We start from the raw sequence: 14,576 nt of genomic DNA, 5'->3' as shown, positions 1-14,576 counted from the left end.
TAGGGGTATTCCAGAAATAAGCTTATTTTATATACAAATGGGTACTTAAAATATAAGCTAATGTGTAATCAGTTGTTGTTAAAAATGTTGCTCCCCATAGGAGAAAAATTCTGCTGACATACCCTGTAATGAGGAACTAAAATGCTACTGGGCCTTTAATCAGTCCTTCGCGAACGAGCCAGCCCTTGTTCTTGAACGGCGTGAGCCGGCTCGCCTCAGTGAGCCATTGGCTCACTTAACCCCGCCCCTAACCGGCTCACCTGGCCCCCTTTAACCACTTAAAAGTGGAGTGGTGTGGGGTGATTGATTGACCAGGGGAGCCTACAGAGCCAGCTCACTAAGAATAGCCATAATTCCCCTCACTAGCAGACACAGGACAGAAGATGTCAGCTGGTCACATGCCCATATCCCATGTCCTGCACTTTCCTGGGCAGGTCATGTGATCACCGCTAGGTTTGGCTGTATTCTGTTGGTTTCAGTGCATCCAGTATGACCAGTGTTGCATACCTCCCAACATTTGTGAAAAGGAAAGAGGGACAAAATGGCGGCACGTGTGGCGATCCCCCTAAGCCACACCCCCAATCACTCCCTGGCCACGCCCCAAATTTTAGCCATATTAAAATAATAAAAATCATCTCAATAAAAAAAAAAAAAAATTATCCTCATTGGGATTTGAACCCAGAACCTACAGTGTCCATGTACAATAATGTCACAATGCACCAGCCAACTGAGCTATAGCCTCTGTGATTAACAAGGTGTGGAATTTTGGTAACTAAGAACTATGACTATATACTGCCTTGGTATATAGGGAGGGATCTTCTCAGATTATTGTAATTATTGAGACTATTATTATTATTATTATGGAGATTATTATTATTATTATTATTATTGAGATGATTATTAATTTTTTTACCATTATTAATAATCATCTCCATAATAATAAAAATAATAAAATTTATAATAATAATAATAATAGTCTCAATAATTACAATAATAATCTCTGAGAAGATCCCTCTCTATATATCAGTGCATTAGTCTATATCACAGTGTAACACTGGCTGATAACATGTCTTAGGGCACATTCACATGGCCGTCTGTGGGGACGTACATACGGCCGCAAATTTGCGGCCGCATGTACGTCCCCATAGACGGCAATAGCGGCGCGGCGCAGATGCGGTGCCACACATGTGTGGCACCGATCCGGCCCGCACACCACGAAAAGATAGAGCATGCTCTATCTTTTGGCGTGTGTGCGGCCGTGCGCCGCTATTCTCTATGGAGGGAGGAGGGGCTGCCTCCTCCTCCTCTCCAGCACACGGCGGTATGCCCGCACGGCGGGCATACCGCTGTGTGAATGTACCCTTAGTTACCAGAAATCCTCAGCTCTGTATCACTGGGCTTATAGCTCAGTTAGTTAAACTCCTGTCTGCAGTGCAGAGGGTCCCAGGTTTGAATCTCAGCCTGGCCAAAACTTTATGTAATTTAATTATATAAAGAGCTTGTGTCTGGGGAAGCCCTGGAGACCATATATGGACAGATGCTGATCTAACCTGATGACGTGGTCCCTGCTCTCTCAGCTAAGCCGACACTTCTCTGAAAAGGATTCCCTCCCGATGTCTGCTCTGGGGAACCCTAGGAGATGCAGTGACCAGAAATGGATAGAGATCTGAAGCTGATGACGTGGTCCCTGCTCTCTCTGCTAAGCCGAAACTTCTCTGAAAAGGATTCCCTCCCGATGTCTGCTCTGGGGAACCCTTGGAGATGCAGTGACCATATATGGACAGATGCTGATCTGAAGCTGATGACGTGGTCCCTGCTCTCTCCGCTAAGCCCGACACTTCTCTGAAAAGGATCCCCTCCCGATGTCTGTAGAAGCCATTCTGTACTGTGAGTTTGGCTTTCAAAGTATTTACTATGCGGACACAGCGCCGGGACACAGCGGGACCTGGGGGGAGAATCCGTGACAATCTCATAGCTGCCCGTGACGCGGGGCAGAGGTAAGAAAAACGGGAAAGTCCCGTCAAAATCGGGACGGTTGGGAGCTATGGTGTTGTGGTGAGACACCCATCTCAGTGAGGTAATGTGCAGTGATGGCAGTTACACATCATTACTATGGTAACAGAGCAGGACAGTCTGTTACATCATCACTGGGAGCAGAGCATAAGAGGGAGGAGGAGTTACTGAGAACTTAAGGATCATGGGACTTGTAGTTTCCAGTGGCGACCATCCTGGTGATAACTATGCCTATTTTAGGAAGCCCATAATCATAAAATCAAACTATTTAAGCTCCATTTTGTGACTAATGACATTGAATTTTGTTATATTCATTTATTTATAGCATTATGGATTTTTGTATCAGACGTTCATATTCCCATATTTAACCCATGGTGATCTTTCTAAGATTGAACTTCCTGTCTTTTCACCATCTCCTACTTAACCCTGACATCTCCATTTCCATCGGTGGTATCACCATAAGTTCAAGGCAGCAGGCTTGTTGTCTTGAGGTTGTGCTGGACTCTGACCTCTTGTTTAGGCCTTACATACAATCTTGATATAGAAATTATAATGGAAAACTGTATAACTTTTCCTTATACAAACCATATCAATTATTTGCTGAAAATGGAGAACTCTTTTAAATCTACCATGGAGTACAACCAAAATTAAACTAAACATAGTCACCTAACGTCCTTTTCATCTTGATCGCGGCACTGGTCTTCTTGAATCTTGATACATTAGGGTCGCACGAAAAAAAGAAAAGACTTATAAAAAGCAGCGGACGTGATGTCTGGAAGCCTGGGAAGCTAATTATTAACGCCTCTCGCCACCTCCCTCTCTGTACTGTTACATCACTGTGTGTGTGTTATTCCTGTACTGTGACATCACTGTGTGTATTATCCATGTACTGTGACATCACTGTGTGTGTGTTATCCCTGTACTGTGACATCACTGTGTGTATTATACCTGTACTGTGGCATCACTGTGTGCATTATCCCTGTACTGTGACATCACTGTATGCATTATCCCTTTACTGTGACATCACTGTGTGTATTATCCCTGTAATGTGACATCACTGTGTGTATCACTCCTGTACTGTGACATCACTGTGTGCATTTTCTCTGTATTGTGACATCACTGTGTGCATTATTTCTGTACTATGACATCACTGTGTGTGGTTTCCCTGTACTGTGACATCACTGTGTGTATTATCTCTGTATTGTGACATCACTGTGTGCATTATTTCTGTACTGTGACATCATTATGTGTATTATTTATGTACTGTGACTAAATTCTGCCGGTACTATTCAGGCATTATTGTATATAGTAGCTATGTGTATATAAAGTGTATACAGATAAGACTTTACACAGTGGTAATTGTAGCTTAGTATGTACAAATAATTGCCATTAGCTATCTGCCCCTGTAAGAAAGTGTGCGGCACTGAGCAACAACCCGGAACTAAGTATCTGTGCTCACTGTTGCGGGTAGGACGGATATTTGCAGCGCACACCACAAGTTGCTAGGAAACCATTTATCCTCCATTGTGGCCTGTGTTGGATTTCATGAGGCTAATAGAACCATGCAGGGAGACGAGGAGGAATTGTCCGTGAGCATCGCACATATCGTGCAGAAACTGAAGGGCAGTGCGCTCCACTGCCGACTGGAGAAGGAGGCGCGGGTGAGTACTGCGCAGACGGAGCCGCCATCACTACATGTCATGTCACGCTGTGGCCGCTGGAGGCGCAGTGAGCGCTGCCATATGTTACAGCGTAGACCTGTCAGAGGGTGCATCCTGTATTGTGGAGCTGTATACTCCATGGCACTGGTACTATACACAGGTGTGCCTATATAACTGCCCCTAATGCCCCCCTGCCAGAGGGAGGAGTAAATCTACATTACACCATAACAAATCCTACTAAGCCCCCTATAACCACAGATTGTCTGAAATCATGCTCCACATTTTTAAAACTTACTGTTTTTGGGCATAAAGGTGCCCAAAGCAGAAAATAAATCCGTATCTCACCCCCTAAATGTGAAAGATGAAGGCGTGTAGCCTATGTCTACATGAAAGTATCATCATAAAATGCCCAAGAGCGAACTATCTCCCCTCCTTTAAAAATCTATATATATATTTTTTTTAATTTCCACTTTATGAAGGCGTGTTATCTGTGTAACAAATTGTACTGTGCAGCGATGGTATATAATATTTCCTTGCCATGCACTGGAGAGCTGGAAATAATGATGAATGCAATGAAATGGGAAAAATGCACTTGCGCTATTTTCTGGTGGGCTCTGTGTTTTCACATCTTTCACAAATGACACCTCTTCTTTTAAAAAACTTCTATAAGTTTTATTGTGTTTAAATGTACTTTTACAGTTCCTGTGCACGTGATTATATTAATAAGTCCCATTGCCCATGAACCGAGGGTAAAATCGTAAGGTTTTGACCCTTTAAGACTCAAAGGGGTTGTCCCATTGTAGCAAGTAAGGCCCTATCCACAGGATAGGGCCTAACTTGGTGATCTGTGGGGGTCTCAGTTATGGAACCCAAACGGATCACGAGAACACGGGTCTGTTGTATCCCTGTTGCATCCTGAGATGACCACTGCAGCCGGTCACGCATGCGTGTGCTACCAATGTACATCTCTATAGAGCTGATGGAGACGAGCGCAATCTCTGTCAGCCCAATAGAGATGAAAGGGGCAGCCTGCACATGGGCGACCGGCTGCACTGGTCATCTCGGGATGTGACGGGGGTACATCAGACTCCTGTCATCTTGATCTATGACTCAGCTAGCTAGGCACTATCCTGTGGATAGGGCCGAACTTGCTACGATGATAGAACCCCTTTAATGTGCTCGTCCTATAGTCTGTCAGTATCTAGCTTCTGCTACTCCTATGTACATTATGTGCTTCAAAGCAATCTTGGGTATCCCCTTTATGAGCGCCATAGAGGTGCATAGGCTCTGTGCTGCACCTTGTATTGTTATGAGACCATACAGTGACGCAAGTACCAGGTCCACTTAGACATAATTGTTGACATCTAGATGAACTGCAGTTATGGGGATGACATAAAACCTTTGCTCTTCTTTCTAGTTTTTAGTCTCCTTGACACATCCTTGAAGGGAGCCTGATTTCTTTCCCCTCATTCCTCCGATCACAAAGTTACCGTATTATTAAATAGAAAAGTGTCATCTCTCCAAGATCTAATTAGGGGGAAATGGCACCTAAATCACTTTCTTGTGTGGTACCTTTCATTTTCTATCAATATCACTTCTAGCTTTTGTCATTTCTAACCTTACTTACGTTTTTGTATTCATATCTTAAAGAAGATGTATCACTTTTATGTGTGCTAAGGATAGCATCACACAAGTAACAAACCTCATGATGGTATCAGCTCCAGTCCTACGGCTAAAGAAATGGACCTGAATACTTGTGTGAAAATGGCCTTAAAGCGGTTCTATCAAGGTGATTGGTGAAGGTCAGATTGCTGTGACCACATGTCTTTATACATTATGCAAATTAGGCCCTGGCGCTCTGTTCGACTACTAATTATGCACGCCTCTAGCGTGCATTAGATTCTGGCCAGCCACTCCCCTTCCCAAGAACTGTGCGACATCACCAGCTCTCGGCAAGTGGAGGAAGTAGACGGTTTCTAATACTGCGGGCATGCATTATTAGGAGCTAAGCAAAGCTACGGGAGGGGGGAGGGTTCCCGGTAAGGGAAGTAGTCGTGCTAAACACACGAAGTAGATCTAAACACAAACAATTAAGTTTAATTAAGATGCTACATTACAAAGCTTATGTAACTGTATGACTATTGAAGCTCTTAGTTTCAAAAAATCCCCCCATTGGCTGCAAGTAAGTGTTCAGCTCAGTGGTAAAGCTCTTACCTGCAAACGAAAGAGTTTGGATCCCAGCTGACCAAAAAGAAATTGAATTAATAAAATTAAATTATTTAGAGACAACGGGGGACCTTTATCTTGACTTCGATGCCAGTTTTCCGGGGAAGTTTAGATTGTGAGCCCCATGGGGACAGGGACCAATTTGACATGCTTTGTACAGCGCTGCATAATCTGTGTGCGCTATATAAATAAAGAATTATTATTATTTACAATCCTAAAATGATTGCAATTGCTAGCAAACCACCAGTATTTGTGATTATTTGCCCCTTTATGCCACCTCCATGTCTAGTGGGTGTGGCGGAGTGGGCCGGTGTGGACTTTATCATACGACGTGCTCAGGGGTAACCTGAGATGTGGAATTGGCATATATGGGGGGTCATTTACTAAGGGCCCGATTCGCGTTTTCCCGACGTGTTACCCGAATATTTCCGATTTGTGCCGATTGTACCTGAATTGCCCCGGGATTTTGGCGCACGTGATCGGATTGTGGCGCATCGGCAGTGGCATGCACGCGAAGGAAATCGGGGGGCGTGGCCGAACGAAAACCCGACGGATTCGGAAAAACCGCCGCATTTAAGACAAAAAATGTGTTGCGAAAATTACACTTACCTTCACCAGGTATAGGCCGGTGAATTTCAGTGCATTCCAGCGTGCCTCCGGGGAACTTCAGCGCAGCAGCGCCACCTGGTGGATGGCGGAGGAACTACCTTAGTGAATCCCGGCCGGACCCGAATCCAGCGCAGAGAACGTGCCGCTGGATCGCGAACGGACCTTGTAAGTAAATCTGCCCCATGGACCGGTAATGTGATTTCCCGATGACATTTCCCTTGAGCAGTGTGAGAACCAACAATGGGAATCTCAAGAACAGTATAGCCACTCAGTACTGAAAATGATAGGACCCTGACCCATTCTAGGCTTCCAAGTATCGAAAAAGTATCAATCAATCATGCAACTTTATGGAGCGCCATAGATAGCCCACGGCTGTGTTTAGCAATTTCCCTGCTGAACATTTGGGGAAACTGGACCCCTGTTTTCGGGATCAGAGGTGGTACCAGTGGTTACCCTGAGCCTTTGGATAGACTTGGGCCAACGCAACATTATAGAGTATTTAAATCACAGTGCCGCACGATTGTGGTGAGGATTGTTGTTCCCTGTGATTGTCGTTCTCCGAGTTTGGGTTTTGGTCTGGGTCTGCTCAACACTAGTCGTTAGCTGTTGAAATAGAGGCTTCAAAGAAAAATGGTCATGGAGGTGTTGATTCAATTTTAGTATAAGCTTTGTCCACGTAGTGGGTCCCTGATTTCCTGAGCTCTTTATAAATATAACCTTATCATTTCTTGTGTTTTGTAAATTCTCATTTCTACCTCCCAGAAACAAGCTGGTGATAAGGCAGATATTACACTATTCTCTCTGGTGGTCTCAGACAGCGATTGCTATTCTGTGAAACTTAGGACTTTTTTTTTCCTTTGAAAGTACCATCCTTCTTACAGATAATTTTCGAGTCATAATATTTCCGATGGCGGAGAGAATGCTTCCATATCGTACGCATGGAAAAAGACAGAATAATCTTCTTTTTATCTCCGTATGAAATTGTATGGCCTCATGCACTTCTCTGGCAGCACTAATATTGTTCTGTAGAGTTATAATATATGATATGGTTGGTAGTGGTAGCTCTGTAACCTGTTATTATTGCAGCCCATTTTTCTAGATATTGTATGGTTTTTACAATCTGTACTGGCTTTAATTAATGTCATAATTTGGAAATTGTGATGCTGCTTCATGTCCAGCACCAACGAAATGGAGAAATCTCTGATGTACCAAAAGTTTATTTGATTTCTCATCCACTGCTCTAGGACCAGAGATGCTGGATGAATCTCCATCGATTATAGATATACAAAGAATTTTTACATCCAAATTGAAACATCAAAAAAAAAAACATTTCCTGTTTTCACAAATGTTTGGGCCAATTATCCTCCCTTGTTATGTAACTGAATTGTTACTTTTTTGCTCAAAAAAATCTGAATTACAATGTTTATTATTTTGTTAGCACTGCCTGAATCCCTCTATCAGATTAAAGGGGTTTTCTCACAAAGAAATGTTAGGCCCTATCCACCCTTCTGCTGCATTAATCTCTATGGAGCTGAAGGACATAGTCGAGTGCAGCGCTCGGCAATTTCCGTCAGCTACATAGAGATTAATGGAGCAGAAGGGTCATGCGCGGCCGTCTGCTCCATTAATCTGGCAGAGCAACTCCTTTAAAGAACGAAATCTGATCTGGGGTCTCTTCTGATCTGGGGTCTCTTTTCCCAATGTTGGTGCATACGCGGCACCTTAATTGGCAAAGTCTCTGTAAGGGGATAGTATTAAAGGGAACCCGTCACCACTATTTTCACAAATACAGGTAGTGGCAGGTTCCTATAGAGCTCTAGTAACTATCTGACCTCATGCTTGTAGCTAAAAGTAGTTTCCCTCAGATCCTCATAAAATCAGAGTTATAATCGTGCCTGGTAACTATGCAGCTTTGTAGCGAGTCCAGTGGACGTGGCCCAATGTCATGTGACCAGGGTGACCTCATCAAAGGTCCTCAAGCTACTTAATATTAGCAAACTATACCCCATGTACATATCTGACCAGATAAAACAATCACAGCAGCCTCCATGGACTCCTACTCCTCTCCATGCAGGCTGCTGTGATTTCATGACATATATGCTTAGTGTACAGTTCCTAATGCTACAAAAGCTATAGGACCTGCGATGATGTCACCCTGGTCACATGACATTATAGCAGCATACAGCAATAGGGATGGAGAGACGCTGCTGGACTCAGCCTGAGGAGGCCACGCCCACCTGGACTCGCTGTTGCCATGCTTAGTTACCAGATAAAACTATAAAGTTCAATATATGGGAATCTCAGGGGAATAATTTTTAGCTACAAGCAGGGTGTCACATAGTTACTGGAGCTCTATAGGAACCTGTCACTACCTGTATTTGTGAAAATAGTGGTGACGGGTTCCCTTTAAAGAATATCAGCTTAACGGATGCTAAACAAAGTCTCATGGCCTTACTGGGAATTGGGTAAAAGTTTGCGGGGGAGTAAATGGGGCACAAAAACTGGGCGAGGGAGTCCTAGGGGCCTCTTTTTCTATATGTACTGTAAACAATATAATTTAGTTGGAGGCCTGGGACAGACCTTTAGTAAAGTTGTCTCTCATATACAACTCCAGTACATTGTGATTATAGCCTTATAACACTGCCACTTCCAAGGTCCTGATCCGTTTCTGTTTTTTTAGGTAACACAGTTCTGTTCTGTTATGTGTATCTCGGACCCCGTATGATAAATCATGGAAATTCATTGCCGCCCATGTGTCCTCTTATAACAATAACAAAGACGATACAATTTACAAAGAAATGATCATATCTGTGCTCCACAAATGACACATTCCATTCTGTATACAGAGATATTCAAATATTTATACCTCCGGAGGAAACATTTAGATAAACGTGTCCTCAGTCTTTGTGTACTGAGCCCTTATCTAATATTAATGGGAGTAAATCCAATGTGTCGAATGTGATGTATAATAATACAGAGGAGAATAATTCTGTGCGTCTTATGGATTTGTATCTTTATGTGCTTTGCTAGGCCTGTGATTTACACCACAGGGCACTCCCCAGCATTGCAGAATTTTCCTTTCAGTGGTCTGTATTAGTATTGATCTACTTTGTGTTCTTTTTCTTGTTTCTTGTCCGTGGGAGCAATTTACTCCCAGCCGTCTGCCAGACGTGTGCCAGGTCGGCTCTAAAGCCTTGGACTAGACTATGATTTCGGCTGAATGATTCCAGATGTCGGGGGCTTGTGTGACTGCTGTGCAGAAGGAGAACAGGACAGAACTTCCCCATTTACTTCTATTGATGCACAAGCCTTGCACACACTACGATAGACCTTTATGGCTTTGTATTGTGCCATAATGGTATTTTGGCTGGAAGCTGACTTCATTTATTCCTTATTTATGTTGATTGCATATTCTTTTTTTTTTTTTTTTCACTTTATGGAGAAAATCAGTAGTGAATTGAAAAGTAGGCATAAAAAGGATACATTTTTTAAAATTTTGTTATAGAATTCATAGAAATTGCATTGGGGACATCTGTAATGACAGGGAGACAAGAAGAGAACAAGTCATATACAGGCAGTCCCCGACTTATAGATGACTCCTAGTTCCAGACGGATCTGTGAATGCTGGTAATTTACTGTACTTTAGCCCAAGGATGCAATGTTCAACTGTAGAAGTTATGAAATATGTCTGTGACGAAGCCTTATTGTTAAATAAATCTTAAAATCCAATTGTCACAAAGTGACAAAACATTTTGGCTGTAGTTGCCTATCTAGGCGCTCAGCTATAGATGGCGTCTAACTTGCTGTCAACAGAGAACCCCTTTAAAAATTAAATGTAAAGGTTTTTCTTTTTTTACAAATCAATATCTCTTGGGATGTAAATCAACTTGGCCATTATCTTTGTGACCTATATGCATTAGTTTCTTTGCCATCCCCCTCAGGTAATCCAAATTCTGCAATGGCTGCTTCCTTTCCCTATGTTGACAAGCCCTGTGAGTCTGTACTTTGTTTATAGTTTGTTTATCAGCCGGTTTCATGGGAGGGGGGGAGCTGCTGCTCCCTGCTTACAGAGGAGGAGGTCATATGACAGAGCTCTCTCTGTGTATGTAGCAGAGCTGGATGTGTTCCCAGATAGTGGATACAGATGTATTCTGCACATAATAGTGAGATACAAGATCTCCCTTGTTTCCTATCAGTCCCTCCATCCCAGTCTATTAGTGATGTGAAGTCCGACTCTTCTTAGTCAGCTGGATCATTAGACTCTGCTCACTAAGAAGAGCTGGGTCCTCTGGCTCCGGAACGGTTCCCTATTAAATAAATAATCGTGAGCCTCAGTCCAGCCATTCAGCCCACTCCACACCACTTTTAACCCAATTTTATTATGTTAAAGTGGGTCTGGGGAGACCTTTAGGGTGGGGTTAAGTGAGCCATTGTCTCACTAAGGAGAGCTCACTCCCATCGTTCACGCTAAGGAGCCGGCTCTTTGTGCCGGGCTCATTCGTGGACCCATCACTACAGTCTGTGATTCTACAGAACTTTCTCTGTCTCTCTCTGCACCTCATGCTGCTTCCTTCCCCCACCTTGTCATCGGCAGTATCAGCTCTGTGAAGTTAAGCTACTAATTCTTAGCACAGGCTATAGACTTCATGTAACTGGTGTGCTTATGCTTTCTACCACTTATTACATGTCCACTGTTCTTCCATGTGATGGAAGTTGCCAGGCTGTCACCATATACATTTTGTATGTGCACTATGCAGTGTACAGTAGATTTACTTGTGGAAAACTAAATTGATTTAATGCTTAATTACTTTGAGACATAACACAAGGCATCTTGGGATCTGTGGGCAAGCTAACTGGCCTCAGCTTGAGTGCATAGACAAACAGACATTAGTCTCCGCCCACTTCACCTCTGGTGAGAAAGATTGTTGTCACTTTCAGAACATTGTTCATTCACAGGTATACAGGTACTGAATATACTGTTCATTGTATGGTCAAAACTGTCGGTCTGCTCCCTGATTATGAGAAACGTTAACATTTATAAATGATCCTGAATACATAAATGTAACATTATAAATTGTAGCATTATAGTTGTGGAGTCTGCTGCAGATTTTGCACTGGATCCAAAAGCTTCAAATTATGTTTCAGTCTCCAAAAAAGTTTTTTTTTGTGGAAGCAGACACTTGTTATAGGGAGGTGGAGATGCATTTATAGCCTGACCTCCTGCAGTGTAAGAACGCTGGAGAGTCCGTGCCGCGTAGAACTTCAGTGATTCTCTGCTTCGGGCTTTTAGTCTTTATTGCTTATTCCCCTTTTTACCTTACAAAAGTACCAAAGACTCTATTGTTAAGTGCATTAGATCTGAATGGTCGGGAAAGTTTGAAAGGTTTTCTTGCCTTTGAATCTGTGGTTCCATCTGTTTTTATAGTGCAAGATTAAAGCTAGATGGTATGACTGGCAGCGCTTACCGCACTCTCTGGTTATAGCATTGATGTTGTGATAAAAGTTTGGCTTTAGTTAGTGTATTTTACATTATTTAAAGGACATCTACCACCACTTATGCAAATGAGCCTTCATAAACACATATGGAGCCTGGAGCCCCTCAGGTTCATTTGCATACAGTCCTTCATCCTGGTGGTAGATGCCCTTTAAAGAGAATGACCACTCTACTATCACTATACAAAGCCATGCTTCTGGGTCATTAACAAGGACATTACACTATATACAGTACCGCTCGAAAGTTTGGGGGTCACTTAGAAATTTCTTTATTTTTGAATGAACAGCACATTTTCTTGTAATGAAGCTAACATTAAATAAATCACTCTATGTACACTGTTTACACTCTATTCACTGTATATACTCTATATACACTCTATACATTGTTGACTATTCTAGCTACAAACGTCTGTTTTTTAATGCAATATTGACATAGGTGTAAATAGGCCCATTTCCAACAACCACCACTCCAGTGGTTTAACCCCTTCAGGCCTTTTTTGGCCTCAAGGATGCAGCCCCATTTTTCAAATCTCCCCTGTGTCACTATAAGTGGTTATAGCTTTGGAACGCTTTAACATATCCAGGGGATTTTCCTCGTGATGTACTTCCAATTCGTTTGAAAAATTTGGATGACGTCTTTTGTGTTTAGCTATGAAAAAAATGGAATTTTGGCAAAAATGTAAAAAAAATTCTTCATTTTCAAAGTGCTAAATTCTCTGCTTTTGAAGCAAATAGTCATAGCACACATATTAACTCATAACGTACATTTCCTAAATGTCTGTGTTATGTGGCCATGGTTTTTTAAGATTCCACATAATTAACTAGAGTGTTAAGAGGCTCAGAATTTGGGTGCCATTTTAAAATTTTTTGGAAAATGACCAAAACTTGTATTTAGAAGGACCTGATCAATTTTCAAATGACTGTGAGAGGCCTAAATAATAGCAAGACTCGTAAATTACCCCATTATTGAAACTACACACCTCAACTTATGAAAAAGCACTTTTAAGAAGTTTGTTAACCCTTTAGGTATTTTATAGGGGTTAAAACGAATCCTGTAAATTTTAGCATCACCAGAGGCATAACTTTTTTTTTATTTTTCGGCTGACAGTTTACAGTACGACCCAGAAGTTATTTGAATGCCAGGGACAAAGGGCAGCCCCAGGACACTCGGTGGTCCTTGGAGCTGACCTGAAGTGCATCGAATCCACTGGTCAGCGGCATGGGGAGTCCAATCCTTAGGGAGAAGACCCAAGCATGATTCTGGCTTGTAAGAGGTTAACACTAGCAATTGGAGACCTCTCCAATCGTGGGTGTTTGAGTGCGGTGTCAGCTGTAATATACAGCCCCGTTGTTAAGCTGGTTCCAGAAGCTGGACGTAATAGAACGTCCTGGTGTGGGAAGTAACATCCTTCAAGGATGTGCTATCACGTCTAGGTGTGTGTTTAATGGTGTTTGCTAACTGTGTAAGAAGGCCAATGGATGTTTAGAAAAGCTGTAAAACTGACCTTCCTTTGAGCTGGTTGAGAATCCGAAGCATCACATTTGTTTGTTCTATGAAACTTTCACAATGGCCAGAAAAAAAGGACTTGATCTATTGACTTGAACCTTTTCTTGTTCTTAGAAATGAAGGCCATTCCATGGGACACATTGCCAAAAAACTTGTGTAATACTCCCTTCAGAGGATATCAAAAACAGACTCTTACCATAGTAGAAAGACAAGTGGGAGGCTCCACTGCACAACAAAACAAGTACATTAGAGTCTCCAGTATTGCCCCTCTGATACTGTCCACGTACTGCCCAAGTCCTCATTCTGCTCCCTGTGAACGCAGCCTTAAACTGCTGCAAGGTTAAAGGGGTTATCCACTTTCAACAAATAATTGATATGGTTTTGTATAAGGGAAAGTTATGTATGCCAGTGGATGGAAACCTGTCCATGGTCATGTGATGTCACACAGGTACAAGATGACTGTGATTACTCTCTGTGATATAACGAGCCAAGCACCTGTGTGACATCACATGACCAAGGACAGATTTCTATCCACTGGAAGTAAACATAGTAGCTTTCAGTATAAGGACAGCAAGCAGAGATCTTAAAACGCTGAGGAATTGAAGCGGAAAGTATATTGGAAAATTGTATAACTTTTCCTCACAAAAACCATATCAATTATTTGCTGAAAGTGGGCAACCCCTTTAACCATGCAGCAGTTTAAAGGGAACCTGTCATCAGAAATTGGCCTAATAAACCACTACCAGTATGTTGTCAAGCAGCTGAGCAGCTTCTTGATGATGTTTTATTCATGGCCTGGTGTTGTGGCATCATCCAGAAAATCAACTTTTAAGTGAGATGTGACTTAGTTTTATAAAGTCAAGGAGGTGGAGAGTTTAACACTGAAGTCAAGCTTTCCTTCCCTTGGAACACCCCCTTTAATGTAATTGATGGTCCAAAGACATCATTGACCAGATCTCCTGAAGCCCAGCGCATGATGTCAATCACAGAGGTGGAGGTGTTCAGAAGCAGGGATAACTTGACTTCAGTATTAAAGTGTCCGCCTCCCTGACTTTATACAACCAATT

General features: G+C 42.5%; 1 protein-coding gene across 1 annotated transcript in view; it reads left to right on the top strand.

Annotated features, from left to right (window-relative positions):
* Positions 1–3,452: 3,452 nt before the first annotated feature.
* Positions 3,453–14,576, top strand: part of TBC1D19 (TBC1 domain family member 19) — a 79,154-nt gene continuing 68,030 nt past the window's right edge. Inside the window, exon 1 of the mRNA XM_072125984.1 lies at positions 3,453–3,674. Within this exon, the coding sequence (XP_071982085.1) occupies positions 3,576–3,674 (99 nt within the window). The 5' untranslated portion in view covers positions 3,453–3,575. The remainder of the gene's footprint in view (positions 3,675–14,576) is intronic.

This window comes from Engystomops pustulosus, chromosome 1, assembly GCF_040894005.1.
Source record: "Engystomops pustulosus chromosome 1, aEngPut4.maternal, whole genome shotgun sequence".
Classification (NCBI taxonomy): domain Eukaryota; kingdom Metazoa; phylum Chordata; class Amphibia; order Anura; family Leptodactylidae; genus Engystomops; species Engystomops pustulosus.
Note: the sequence above shows the minus strand (reverse complement) of the source record. Positions and strands in the feature narration are given on the sequence as shown.